The 13,977-nt window shown below is 47.3% G+C and overlaps 1 protein-coding gene across 1 annotated transcript in view; it reads right to left on the bottom strand.

The window, feature by feature from the left end:
• Positions 1–4,210: 4,210 nt before the first annotated feature.
• LOC112548236 overlaps positions 4,211–13,977 on the bottom strand; it is a 19,059-nt gene continuing 9,292 nt past the window's right edge. Inside the window, exons 2-4 of the mRNA XM_025193323.1 lie at positions 7,255–7,393; positions 5,521–5,704; positions 4,211–4,394 (exon numbers count right to left, since the gene is read on the bottom strand). Coding sequence (XP_025049108.1) covers positions 4,221–4,394; positions 5,521–5,704; positions 7,255–7,393 — 497 coding nt within the window. The 3' untranslated portion in view covers positions 4,211–4,220. The remainder of the gene's footprint in view (positions 4,395–5,520; positions 5,705–7,254; positions 7,394–13,977) is intronic.

Below are 13,977 nucleotides of genomic sequence, written 5' to 3'. Positions count from 1 at the left end.
AACTCAGCCGGGCTGAGCTCCCTTCCCCAGCCTGATTGCAGCCCGATCGAAATGTTGAAAAAGCGTCAAAACAGTGAAACTGTTTCGACAGAACGGAACAGTGCTTTCGAAACGAAACAAAGCTCAAAACGAAACACTGTCCCATCAAAACGTTGAAACAGATGTCGAAGTGGAACACTGCTGTTTCGCACAGCCCTACTGGAAAGCCTGTTTCGTATCAAACACAGGATTTTTGTTTTCCACAATATTATTATCACCAGGCCAAGTCCAAGCCAGATCACTTATACGCTGTGCTTAGCTTCAGCATAGGAGGAGAAGCAGCATGGCGCTGGCTCTGGGGCTCAAGCTTACCTGGCTTCCAGATCCCCTCCTGCCCACAAGTTGCTCCATGTCTGTTTTTTGTACTGTGTTTCTTGTTCCTCTTCCCTTTTCCTCCAAACTCACTAATCTCTGTTTTCTATTCCGGGGTTTTAACTACTAGTGGAGTACTTCCTCATTAGTTAACTGCTCACATCTGGACTTAGGGCTTTCAAAGGACCACACTGCTCTGTCACAGGCTGCTGAGCATTAAATCTAACTGAGCTTTAACCGGTAACCTCATCTGAGGTAGCCACAAGCTCCCTCCACACCTCCTGAAAGGCTGACCTTGATATGAAGGGAAACGATGAACAAGGAAGGACATATTGTAAGGCCTGACCTGTGGCTTGGTGGTTTGAACGCTGTGCTGGGAAGAAGATATAGAGAGTTCAATACTCTCCTGAGTGAGATGAGAACAGGAAGGACATATTGTTGGACTTTCTCAAGAGCTCTGGCATTAGAGCTGAGAGAGAAGGTATGCTGGAGGGATGCAGAAGGATCTGGGAAGTGCACCCAGGTGTCATACAGCTCCTCTGCCAGCAGATTCTGATGCTTTGAAGTATTAGGGAGAAAAACATACAAAAGCTCCATGTTACCAGCCATTACAGAGAATAGATGATGACTCCTTCCCGAGGCCTGTGCCATAGCAGCACCAGTGTGCCCTGCAACACTATTGCTACCCTCAACCCAGAGGGAAAATAAGGAGATCTGCTCTGGCTATACCTGCTCTGACGGATGAACTGTCCCTATGTCCCCCTGCTGTACAGTACTCTCTTTTCCTGTGCACTTAATCCCCTTTAGTTGTGTGCCAGGTGCAGGTGGAGTGGCCGATGCAATGCTGCTCTGTGAAAGCTGTACCCTAGTTTGTTTATTTTACAATCCAGAGATGTAACTCCCTGCAGATCAATAGCCCTTCAGCTATTTGCTGAATATTCACAAACACAAAGCAGTACATTATTTGGCCATGGCGCACTGTCAAATTGAGATCTTAAGGCCTCCCTCTGCCCGCAGTCCCTTGCTGCATTCTGCCTGTGTGTGCGGGCCAGGCTGCTTAGAATCAGCAGACACTCATTTCATTTCTTCTTCCCCTCCCTGTGTCATTTCCCCCTGGGTTTTGCAAACATTATGCAAAGCACAACATGCAGCAACCACAATAAGAAGGCTTGTCTTGCTGAGATTCAGCTGAGACAAAAATATTTCCAGTGTTCTAACAAGCCGGCAAATGCATGTGCCAAATATGCTTGCTTGGGTGACAGTTCAGCATTTTCTGGCTGCCATCAAGGTGCCCAGCAAATAGCTTGGTGGCCCAGAGAAGCAACTGGTATTACAATGGTACCAATGTGACTACACTGGTCTGTGAGAAGTCTCTTTGCTTGCAGCTTTCCTAGAAGTCCTAGGGTTGCCAAAGAAGTGTACACTTCCTGTGAACATCCAGTTCTGATGCTAAGTGGGTCACAATCTCTGTTTGAATCTATTCTGGTAGGTTTTTGAAACGCCAATGCGCCTACGACACACAACACAAACGTGCTCGTGTGCTTGCGTGTAGCAGTTACGGATTACGGTGCTTAGACTTTACGTCACAAAGGCAAATGCACATTACTATTACATTTTAAAAACCCACTGGACTGCTGTATACACTGGATTCAACATTTAATATTTATTTTAATGAATGCCCTACCATTTATCTCCTGGGTGACTCTCAGAAGTCTGCTGGAGATTTAAATTGAATTCCTGGAGACTCCAGGGTAATTCTAGAGGGTTGGCAATCCTGGATGCTAGTGTTGTTGCTGATCCACCAAGGCTGAACAAGCATGAAAACATACCCCTTTTTACCTACACACTCAGCATCATGGAGATGTATCCTGCCCATCACCCCTCCACATATTGGAAACCTATTGATTTCCAACAGATGCACCACATCAGGTGCATCTGTTATGCAGTGCACACTGCCCAGAGTCACAGGGTACATGCAGCAGGTTCATTTAACTCCTTAATCGCAACTGCTGTCACTCTAGTTTTTCCATTAAATTGGTTGCCGACTGGTCAATAGCTGTGCATGTCTCCAAGCTTCTGAAGAGAAATTACCACCTGTTTATCCTCTGTCAGTTCTCAGGTTAGTGTCTGTGCTAGAGTCCCTTGGGTGAATTCAGCACATAGCTCCAGAAATGTGTCTTCCTACTGCTGAAAGCTGAGTGGCCAATAGTGGCCAACACAACCTGTCACCATACTGCACCCACAGAGACAGCCATGGATGAATATACCGTAGGAAAATAGCAATGGAAGTGGCTGTGTGTTTGCTTGAATACAACTGGGAAAACTTTCCAAGGCAGCAGTGCCTTTGGTTGGACAGTTCTTGGGGAATTTTGCTCTGCTGCCTCTCATTTCTTTCCTGTAGAGGGACTTCCCAAATGTCTCCAACCAATTCCCCCCCCCATTTCTGGTCTCCAAGGGTGCTTGTACACATGACGAGGGTTTAGTCCTCAGGGTTTTATTCTATGCCCTCTAAATTGAAACCATGGGTTTTTAGTTGAAACCCACCATTTCAATTTTTCCATCACATGATGGCAAGGGGTCCAATCTTTTTTATTTATTTTTTGTTAGAGCCAGAACCTGCCCATGGTCAGCAGGCAAGCTGACAGCAGGCCGACTGGCCCCTGAGCTGCAGAAGTCTCTGGTCCTTCCATGGTGGTTGCGCCCCCCGGGGCCACCCAGGCAGGCTGCTAGCGAGCCAGGTGCTGCCCCAGCTCAGAGGCAGAACCTGGCCTGATCCAGCTGTTCCCAAAGCTTGCTCAGGGAGCAGTGCCCGGCGGGTTTCCACTGGGTGGGCTTGGGGAACGGTTGGATCAGGCCAGGTGTTGCCTCCAAGCTGGGGCAGCACCCAGCCCACTAGCAGCCTACCTGGCTGGCCCCGAGATGTGCCACTGCCATAGAGAGAAGGACCAGGGGCTCAGCCTACTGGCAGCTCACTCCCTGGCTGGGGGAGAGGTGGGCAGGCTCTGCCAAAAATAACCAAAAACCAAACAAACAAACAAAAAGGATTGGGCCCCTTACTGCTTTTGCCTTCAGCAGGCTCCTGTGGCCAGCAGGACCCTGGGGCCACCCAGGAACAGGCTGTCTTGCCCCTGGGGCAGCGCAGGAAGGCAGCTGGGTTTGCTGATGGTGGGTATGGTGCATGGGGTTCTGGAAGCCCAGGTGGGCTCAGGGAAGTGTTGGACTGGGTGCTTCTGAGTTGGGGCAGCACCAGGTCAGCTAACAGCCCGCTTGGACTTCCAGCACCCCATGCACCATCCCCACCACCAGTAAACCCAGCCACTCCCCTGCCACCTTTCTGCACTGCTCCAGGGGCAAGCCAGCCTGTTCCCAGGTGTCCCCAGGCTGCAGAAGCCTGCTGAAGGCAAAAGCAGTGAGGGGCCCCATCCTTTTTCTTTTCTGCAGTGCCTCTTCCGTGGTCGGGGGGCGAGCTGACAGCTGCACCATTGCAATTTGCAACATCGCCAACTAAACTGCATTGGGATGGAGTTTAGTTTGCAATGATGCAAATGCACTTTAAACCCCCAAAACTCTTGCACGTGTACAGCATGATGCACACCAAGTGACATTTTCATCACGTGTACATGGTAATGGTGTCACATATGCAAGTACCCCAAAGGCTCTTTATTCTTTTGTTCCAGTGCAAGGATCATGTTTTCAAATGTTAATTTGAATGTACAGGCAGTCCTCGACTTACAATGTTTTGAGTTACAACATTTTGTACTTACAACATTTATAAATTAACACCCTGTTTCAACTTTATGACGTCAGTTTTGACTTACAATGCTTGATCCGATGCAACGCCACACCAGCGAACACATTTGCCGTGTCGCTCATCTCCCTGGAGAACATCTGTCCAAACTTGCTTGGACACTTTCTTTGAAAAGCAGACAAGACTCCAGAAAAACCTGCAGCCAGGACTCCTGAGAAGACTCCAGCCAGGAACCCTTCAAAAGGTCCAACCACAAGCCCTTCAAAAAGTCCAGCAAAGTAACCTCCAAGAAGTCCTTCCAAATCAATATAATTGTTATTTACAATATAAATACATTAATGTAGCTATATTACTCATCTATAATTAATTAATACAAAATTCTGGGGTATTTTTGGTGAAAATAGGGTATCGGGCCTTGGTTCAGGAACCAATCCCCAATTTATAACATAGTTTCTAATGAGAAAATTTGTTCTGAGTTACAACATTTCGACTTAAGACCCGGTTTTCAGGAACCAATTGTGTGGTAAGTCCGAGGACTGCCTGTACCTCACTGCTTGCCTTCCACCAGAGTTTAAAGGGACACGGCTCCTGGACAGATCTGACAGGTTGTCACTGGACACAAGGAGGAAATGCAGCTGCCTTAAAAGATGGGGTGAGACTGTAGTCTCATCAGGATCATAAAGAAAGGAAATGGGACTCTAGAAAATGAAGTTCAGTGCAGGAAAATGGAAAGTAGTTCCTATTGGAAGAAAAAAGATCAAATGTCCTAACATAGGAGGGGAAAAGCCCAGTGATAGATGGACACTGTGACCCCCACGGAGAGAAGTGAGACGCTGAGATGTGTGAGAGTAGAGTCACATGGCATATCCAAGGCCATAGTGTCATCTTGATAAGTGGAGAGAGGTACAAGGGCCATGTGTTCCTGTCTGCAGCTAAGGGGGAATTTACAGGAACTGAAGTCAGACAGAGAAACTCATGTAAACCCCCAGGCCTCAGCTTGCCTCGGGTACATTGCATGTTCTGGTCTAAACTGGCTGAGGAAGGAACCAAACAAAACTGAAAACTGGGGGGGAAAAAAAAAGACTCAGCCTAACATAGGAAGGGAAGTGATGCTTGAACACACATGAGATGATGATGCACTGACCCTGGAGCTGAGAACAGCAGTGTCAAGTAATGGCCCTGGCAGAGGCATACACTGGTGACACAAAGCCCCTGGCAAGGTTGTCCTGCAGAGGAACAAGCTTATTTATTGCCTTGTGCTAGGTCTTCTCTGCAGTGTTCCTGCCCTAAATAAATAAGCTTTAAGAGCTGGCTGGATACTGATTAACTGTGCCATTGTCTCTAGCAGAGCAAAGCTGCAGGTACTCAATGGGTGTCAGTCCTGCCAGCATGCAAAGGGAACCACAGCCCATAATCCTTACCTTAAAAAAGAGCGGTATAGTATGGGCTTTTGCCCCCATAAAAGACAGGGCTGTGCCAGGCTCCGGACAAAGCTTCGGATCTGGAGAAGCTACGGATGCTTCGGGGTACGAAGCAGCATGTCTGGGTCGAAGTGCTGCCTCGTTCAGCTTCCCGAAGCTCTTTGGAGCCACCTCGGAGATCTGGCTGTAGGGTATAATGGAGAAAAAAAAATATCTATAACTGTTGTTTTTTGTCTGATTTGGATGAGATGTTTAGGGGTGGTAGACTCTGCAGAGAGAATGAATCCTGCCAAGTTTCAAGAAGATCGGTGCAGGGGCTTGGGGGGAACTGCCCCTCAAGCTGTGGACAAGCAAAACTGGTGCCATGGGTGCTTGTGGGACCGACTGTCTGTCTGGGGGCGGGGAGGGGAGACACTGCTGCAGGCCTGGCTGCTAAGCTGCTGTGTTCCCAGTTACCAATCAATCACTCATGATTCACTCAGGGACCAGGGACTTGGGGACCAGCTCAATACACAGGACCTAGCTACTACATAACGACTTAACCAGCATCAATTAGCACCTACAACACCAGGCTAAGGAGAGGAAAGAATCAATACAGACAATCAACTGCCCCAGGACAGACACAGTCTTGGCACGAGTTTTGTCTGTCAGCAGCTAGGGGTGCAGGGCCCCAGGACCCCCCTGCACTGATCTCCTCCACAGCTGGCAGGTGTCACAGCAGGGGCCACCATCCCTGCAGCTGTCACCCCGCTGCGCCTGAACACACGCAGTGTCACCCATGGCACCAGTTTTGCTTGTCCGCAGCTTGTGGGGCAGCTCCCCCCAAACCCCTGCACCGATCTCCTTGAAACTTGGCAGGCTTTGTGGCCTCAGTAAGAGCTACCACCCTGCAGTTTTGACCTCTCTGTGTTGTAACACAGCTGTGACATGAGTGTGGCTTTCAAGAATTTGTGGTACAGTCCCCCCCCAAACCCCTGCACTGATATTCTTGAAACTTTGCTGGTTTCATGCTCTCAGCAGAGGCTACCATCCCTGCAAGTTTCATTCAAATTGGAGAAAAAACCCAAAGTTATAAATATTTAATTGATTCCCCATTATACTCTATGGCCCCATTTCTGAGGCGGCTCCGAAGCTTCAGCTGAATTGAGGCAGAAACCCGGTCGGAGCTACAGATCAGATCGCGGCCATCTGAAGCAGCCAGATCCGAAGCCAGATCGGATCGCTGCCAACTCACACAGGCCTAATAAAAGACCTAACTGATCAGAGGTGCAATAACCATAAAGCTATAACCACCTTTCCCAATAGGCCACATAGCTTCCCTGTCTTAACTCCCTACACTGCTGCCAGCCATGGAACAGCTACAGCTCAAAGAAACTCTTGAATGCCCTTTTTATCACAGGGCCTGAATGCAGGTCATAGGGGGATCCCTGGAGATGTTCAGTGACTTGCATGCAATGGGCAGGGCGAATGAGTTAAATCAGATGGAACAGGACACAGCGTGTCCGCAAGCACCTCCACAGCTGCCTCAGGGGCTGGATGCTCTTTTCTCCTGACAGTGGAAATCCAAAGCAACTCTGCTGAAGTCACTGGAGTGCCTTTAGGCTCACATAGCTGTAACTGGAGGACATAAGCTGGTCCCAGCACTCTTTCAAAAGGAAGAGTGTTGTCCAACAAACTCCTTTAAAACTGAAATCCACACCAGTTAACATCACCCTCCCCCTCTCTCCCAGTAACCTGAGATTGTTCCACTGTAAAGTCATCGTAGATGAATTCAATCCCCATTGCTTTGTTCTAGAAATGCACACCGTCTGGGACCCATTCCAGTTCGACACTTGCACCTGGCACGTTATGGGTGTCATGAGAACTGCGTGGCCTGCCAGTTTGGAGGAGAGAGAAAATAGATCAGTGGAGCATCCAGTGGGAGGCTCTCTCTCTAGCCTTCCAGCAAGGAAAACACCCAGGCTTTCTTAGTATCATCAAGTCCTTCTTCAGGAGAGGATCTCTAATCACACACTTAGACTGTTCCTTTTAATAGAGATATGTCATTTTAAATTCAAGGAAAGGCAGAGCAGCAGTGGGGTGGTAGAAGGGGTTGCTGGAAATCAGCTGGTTACTGGTAGACCAGTCTGTGGGTGCCGAGATGCTGTTTCTGAAGATTCAGCCGATACACATTACACTCAGGCTCCAATCTTGTCTCGTCTGACAATCTGCCTCAATTGCATCTCCTGGTGGAAAAAACCCTTAACAGAGAGCAAAGCAAGGACATCCACTGCTAGGAGTCAGAGGCTCAGGAAGGGAAGTGCCAGCTGATGGTTAGAATAACAGTTTAACAGCTTTATTTTTTTAATCTGAAAAACTGCATGTGGCCGAACGAATGAGAGAAGAGTCTGCTGTGGTTAATGCTTGGGCACTAGAACATCTAAAGGTGACTTTGTGCCAGTTTCTGGCTTGCCTTACGTGTAATGGTTGCCATGGTATGAATCCCTCTTCCCCTCCAAACTGGAACCCGTTTCAGCAAAAAAGTAATACTTTCAAATGTTCCACTTGTCATCTGAAGAAAGACTGGCTCTAACGAAGATGGCTGTCTCTTGGCCCTCTGTGTTTCCAGTGGGACTGAAGCTGCATGTTGGCTTCACTGGAAACACTCATGCCCTGTGATCCATAGATAGGTTAGGACAGGGAGGTAATGCATGCCCTGAGCTGCTGCTTGCTTAGTTCTAGGTCTGAAAGTCTGATTAGCATATGCAATGCTAATTTGTGCCTTGATATAATTAACACCACTAACTAAAAGCAAAGCATAGGTTTCACAGTTTAGGGTGACCGTTTTATAACTCATGTCAGCAAAAAGTTTAAAAGGATGAGGTTTAACAGTCTGAAACAGCAGGATGCAAATAGCAGCCTGACATGAAAACAGCCACTGTGGAAGATAATTAGTGAATATTTATGGCATACATGGAAACAGCCACTGTGGAAGATGATTAGTGAATATTTATGGCATACATGGAAACAGCCACTGTGGAAGATGATTAGTGAATATTTATGGCATACATATAGAAGAGAACTGTAAAAAAAAAAAAAGTATATAAAAACCTTTAAAAAAAAAAACCCAGCTTAAAAGTGGGGGAAAGTGATACACAGGAAAAGAAATAACTATTCGAACCCCAGGGCGGTGACAGATGTCTGGCCAGCTGAACTCACTGTATTCATTAGAAGGATTGCATAAGAATTTCTATGTTGACTGCTAGGGCTTGCTTAAAATGTAAGTGTTGTATTTAAAGCCTTGCTTAAATATTAGTATTGCTTATGTGTTCAGTAAATTAGGATGTGTGCACCCCCTACGCGTCACCAATGGGCTAAGACACGTAGAGCTGAAGTTTGCCCAGATTCTGCTTCACAGTGAAAATGAGGTCCTCACTACTACCATACCCAGGAAATTTCAAACCGCAAAACAGATTACATAATTCAAAGCTAAAAATGGACACAGTTCAAAGAAAGAAGACTGTGGTAATGGGATGAATTTCTCTCTCTCTCAAGGATTCTAGAAGGGATCAGGTTAAAATACCATCCCATATAGCCAAATGCCCTCACTCACCTTATTTGCAGGGAGGGAGAACAAGGTTGCAGTGGGCTGGCTCAGGTGGTGCAAGGAATGGTCTATAACCCCTCAGGGGACTTGGCTGCTGAGTTGTGCTCACTGATGGAGCCTTTCTGTCCTTGTGGTGGAGGAAAGCCTTCTTGTGCCTGTGTTTGACCGTTAAGGGCCCAGCTTTCAGGACAGCTCAACTCTGGTTTGAGAAGGAGCCACATTTTCGCAGAGCACAGCACTGTGAGAGTATGTGCTGAGCAACTTGGCCCCAGCTGTTATGCTTAGCTGGCTTGAATATCCGTTCTGAAAAAGGGAAGGAGCATACATCCAAGTATATTCCCAATGGACGCTAAAGCCTCTGTGTGCCGGGAGGGTCCTTTCTTTGGATGGCTGCTGCTCCCAGAAGCCTGTCCAGGGCACCGATTCACTGGGCCCCGAGGCCAGCTCCACAAGACGTTCTGCTCTCCTTAGGCAGTGGCCACAGTGCAGAAAACTCCTGGCACAGTGATGTCAACAAGGGATCTCTGAGCTGCAAAGCTGTGCCGGCAGAGCCTCTAGGAGCCAAACTCTTTGTCATCTTGTAGTGGGCTAGAACTCCCTTGGGCAAACTCAGGAGCCAGTTTCCTCCGAAATGCCAGTCCATTTATTAAAAAGGCAATCAGGACTCATAGTAGATATGATATCTTTTATTAGACCAACAAGATTTTTGGGGGAAAAAAAAAGGCTTTAATTGCAAGCTTTCAGGCACAAACACCCTTCATCGGGCATTGGAGAAAAGAACAGTTCTCCTGGGGAGAAATGAAAGTTCATATTTTATTTCTAATAAAACGTATCATGATTTCTAATAAAAGATAGTCTAGTAAGAAATATCATCTCTACTATGAGTCCTGATTGATTGCCTTTTCCTCTAGACCAATACGGCTACAACCTGGATACCTGACACATGGAAGATATCAAATTTTAGCTGATTTTTTAAAATGAAGTCTTCATATTTTCCCAAGCAGGAAGCAACTGTGACCACCTGAAACCTGAGATCCTGCTCCTGCCTTTGTTTCAAGGTAATTTGTGTCATCACAGATCGTCACAGGAGGTGAGAAGCTTCATATCGACTATGAACTGACTGTCTAGAGGAGTTTTCCATCTATTTACCCCTCTGTGAAATCCTTTGAAATATGAACTTTCATTTCAACCCAGAAGAACTTTTACAATCTTTTCTCCAATGCCTGGTGAAGGGCCAAAACCTTGCAATTAAAGAATTTTTTTACAAAAATCTTGTTGGTCTAATAAAAGATATCATCTCTATGAGTCCTGATTGATCGCCTTTTCCTCTAGACCAATATGGCTACAACCTGGATACCCGAGTCCATTTATTATACATAGAGAAAGCTTCTCATCACAGCACACAAAACAAATACAGGTGCAAAAAACAAACACAAAAATCAAACCTCTAGTCTGCCTTCAACCCTGGGGGAACAATACAGTTCATATACTCCTCTTTAAAGATCAGTCTCCTCTTTTTCCTCCCAGCTTCCCTTCCTGAGAGCATTTCACTTCTGAGCCCAGCCTATCATCTCTGGCAGCTGAGTCAGTGTTCATAACCAGGTAGGCTATTATCTGCCTAACCCTCTGCAGCTGGGATCCAGCCCCTGAGACCTGCACCCCATTACAGACCTGTATGTGCCATACATGTCCAAACGTAGTCACAGGAGGATTCAGACCAGGCTGGTGGGGACTGGACTGGGTGAAGACAAAGATTTGAGTAAATTAGGAAAGTATCAGGGCTAAAAAAGGAGCCAGATCAACTCTTTCCAGTACCTGATGGGGCCACAGGCTGAAGATGTCATGCTGTCCTCCAACCTGATGGCTAAAGAAGCCAAGTCGTGCATTGCCATTATCAGTAAGTTCAAGAAAAACTTTACCCCCTCCTAAAACATCACTTGTGAGAGTTTCAATTTCGAGATGGTGAATGTGTTGAAGATTTGACCTGGCTTCCATGCCCTACTGCATTCCTGTGACTTCACAACCAGGTTTCATGACGAGATGATATGTGATTACATTGTTTGTGGCATAAGAGACCCCTGCAGATGTTGCAGCTTGATGCTGCTTTGATTCTTGGCAAAGCCATTACAACAGCTAGACAAGCTGAGAGTGTCAAGAAGCAAGAAGAAACACTGTTGGGTCCTGCTTAACCTATAAATAACATGTCACTGCCCAACACCACCTGTCAAAGAAGCACCAACTGTCAACTTGAGACCACAACAGATCTGAACCACATGATTGCAACCACATGGCTAACAATGAGCATAAAACAGCCAGAATCACTTCATGTGTCTGGTGTGGATGTGCCTCTAGGCATCCATGCACTGAATACTCAAAGGGGGGGGTCTACACGTGCATTTAGGCACAACTAAATTTAATGAGCGTTAAGCTAATGCACATTAAACAATTTTCAGCAGGTGTCTGCTCATGCAGAGCCTTGGCACTAAAGTTAGGCCCAAGTCCCTGCAGCCCTGCCATGTGTTCTCATGGCCACCAGGAGGAGCTCCAGCCATGTTGGCAGCCAGCACTTGGCAGCCATGTTGAAGTCAGAGCCAGTTGCCAGGACTTGGCAGCCATCTGGGAAACTGATCCCTGGCCAGCCCCTTCTCTGCCCAGGAGCCACAAGCCCAGTACAGAGGCAGCACAGGGCAGCTCCCTCTTTGCCCAGCCTGCCTCCCTGCACCAGGGCTGCTCCAGCCCCTGCCCCTGCCAGCAACACCCAGCACCCTGCTGCTCCAGCCTGGCCCCTTCCAGCAGGTTCCTGCTGGCCATGGTGCTGGCCCTGCTGTCCCCAGCACACCGCCCCCACTGCCCAGGCCCCAGGACAGCCATGCACATGCCAATGGGGGCCAAGGCACTCCCTACTCCAGCCCGCCTGCCCTAACGCCCCCCCCATCCCGTGCTCATCCCCAGCACCACTCTCACCGCTCTCAGGACTCTCACCACTCTCAAGAAACAAAAAAACTTTATCACCCTCACAACACCCACCCCCATCCCTCTCCCCTCCCTCTTCAACCAAAAGGGCCCCTCAACCACCCACCCCACCCACCAACAATAAAAAACCCACTTACAAGGGGGAAACTATATACAAGGGGAAAACTATTTACAATGTTTTGGGTCTTCAAACCCAGAGTGGGGGTCTGTAAGGGGGTGGCCTAGGGGGCAGGGCCCCAGGGCAGGTGCCCAGCACCCCAACCCCTGGATGTTCTCTGAGGCTGGGTTCAGGCCAGCCCCTTAGTGGCAGGGCATACCTGGTGCTAAAGTTAGTGTTGGGTCGCATCTACAGGTGTGTTAATGCACATTAGCTAATTGCACCAAAATTTGATACCTGCATTTGCAGGTTTCAAATTTAGGCACAATTAGACTAAGTTAATGCACATTAAGGTCATGCATGTGCAGACGCATGCCCGTAATGCACATTAACTTAGGCTAATGTACGTTAATGCATTTTGTGTAGATGTGACCAATAAGAAACAACTCTGAGACATGGCCCACGAGGGAACTGATCCAGTTAATGAGCATTTTGATTAGTATGTGCCCTTAGTCATTATGGCAAAGCCTTCTGGAGATGTATGATTTACACTGATGTCTGAGAGCTCAGTTGCAGTATTGAACGTTAATACTGTCCCACGCTAACAACTGAATGTGCACTTGGCCAGTTACAAAATGCTGAGATCTTCAGCAAGCTCGATGCCAACTCAGGGTTTTGGCAGATGCTGCTCCTTCGGGAATTGTCCAGTCTTTTGTACAGAGGATTTTTTTGTTATTAGTATTTTTAGTTCATTGAACCCTTTGGGTCCTTTTTTTATTTGATACTCCTGTGGTATTTTGTAAGAGCAATGGCAGATAAAGTTTTTTATCTGTAGTTATAAAAGTATTCATAGGAAAAGCTGGTTTCTTGAACCTAAACCTGAAAATGTGAGGTTAATTTATATGCAGCACTGGCATATTGAAATGATACACTGTGTTGAGATGCACTTGGGCGCATAAAGTTGACACAGCATTTGGCCCCTATTTCTGATACACTTTATATCAGCAAAACTGGCAGGACAGTTTGTATTCCTGTATGTGTGGGTGGGGCAGAGATGTGTTGTATTTGTGGCAACGGCAAAACCACAAGTTTGCTGGTATGGACCGTGGCTTGTTTTTTCACAGCATCTGATGACATGAGCTCAAGTTCACAAAAGCTTACACTAACATGTATCTCATTTAGTTAATCCATAAGGTACATATCAACCTTGCCTTCTGCATATATGCTATAGCAGTATGGGCAGAGGCTGCACTGGTATATGTTTTTTTTTTTTAAAGAATCTTTTTTCATGCTGCAAGCCAAATCAAGTCCAATCCATGACAGTCCAGAACCGTAAGTGGCCCTACAACCAGCAAACATCCTCCACCCCCACCAGGGGCTTCAGATATTTCCAATGTCTTTTGGCGGGCATCCTATGTGCAGGCCCAAGCCTGGAGGCTTGGGGTTCGGATGCCCGCAAGTTTTGCCTTCCCTCAGCCATATGGTCATAGGAGCAAGCTAGGGAGGAGCCTCCCGTTTCCATAAAATGGGCTTTAAGCCCCAACTCCTCGGTGGGTACTAAACCATGCTAGAACAGTTATCCCAGAGAGGGATTAAGGAAATCTGCCTTCATGGACCCAGATACATGGTGTTTCCCTTGCCAGGGGATCTCTCTTGGTGTAGCCTGGGGTGAAGTACAGTGTGGCAGCTCTCAGATAGCAAAGGACCAGGGTGGGTTGCTCTGTGTGGACTTGTGTGAGTGGCACTATCGCACCCCCCTTCAGCATTTCTGGTTAATGCAGGGGAATAAGAGGCATCTCAA

This window comes from Alligator sinensis, unplaced genomic scaffold (assembly GCF_000455745.1).
Source record: "Alligator sinensis unplaced genomic scaffold, ASM45574v1 scaffold1382_1, whole genome shotgun sequence".
Lineage (NCBI taxonomy): Eukaryota > Metazoa > Chordata > Crocodylia > Alligatoridae > Alligator > Alligator sinensis.
This window is presented reverse-complemented; position numbering and strand designations above follow the sequence as displayed.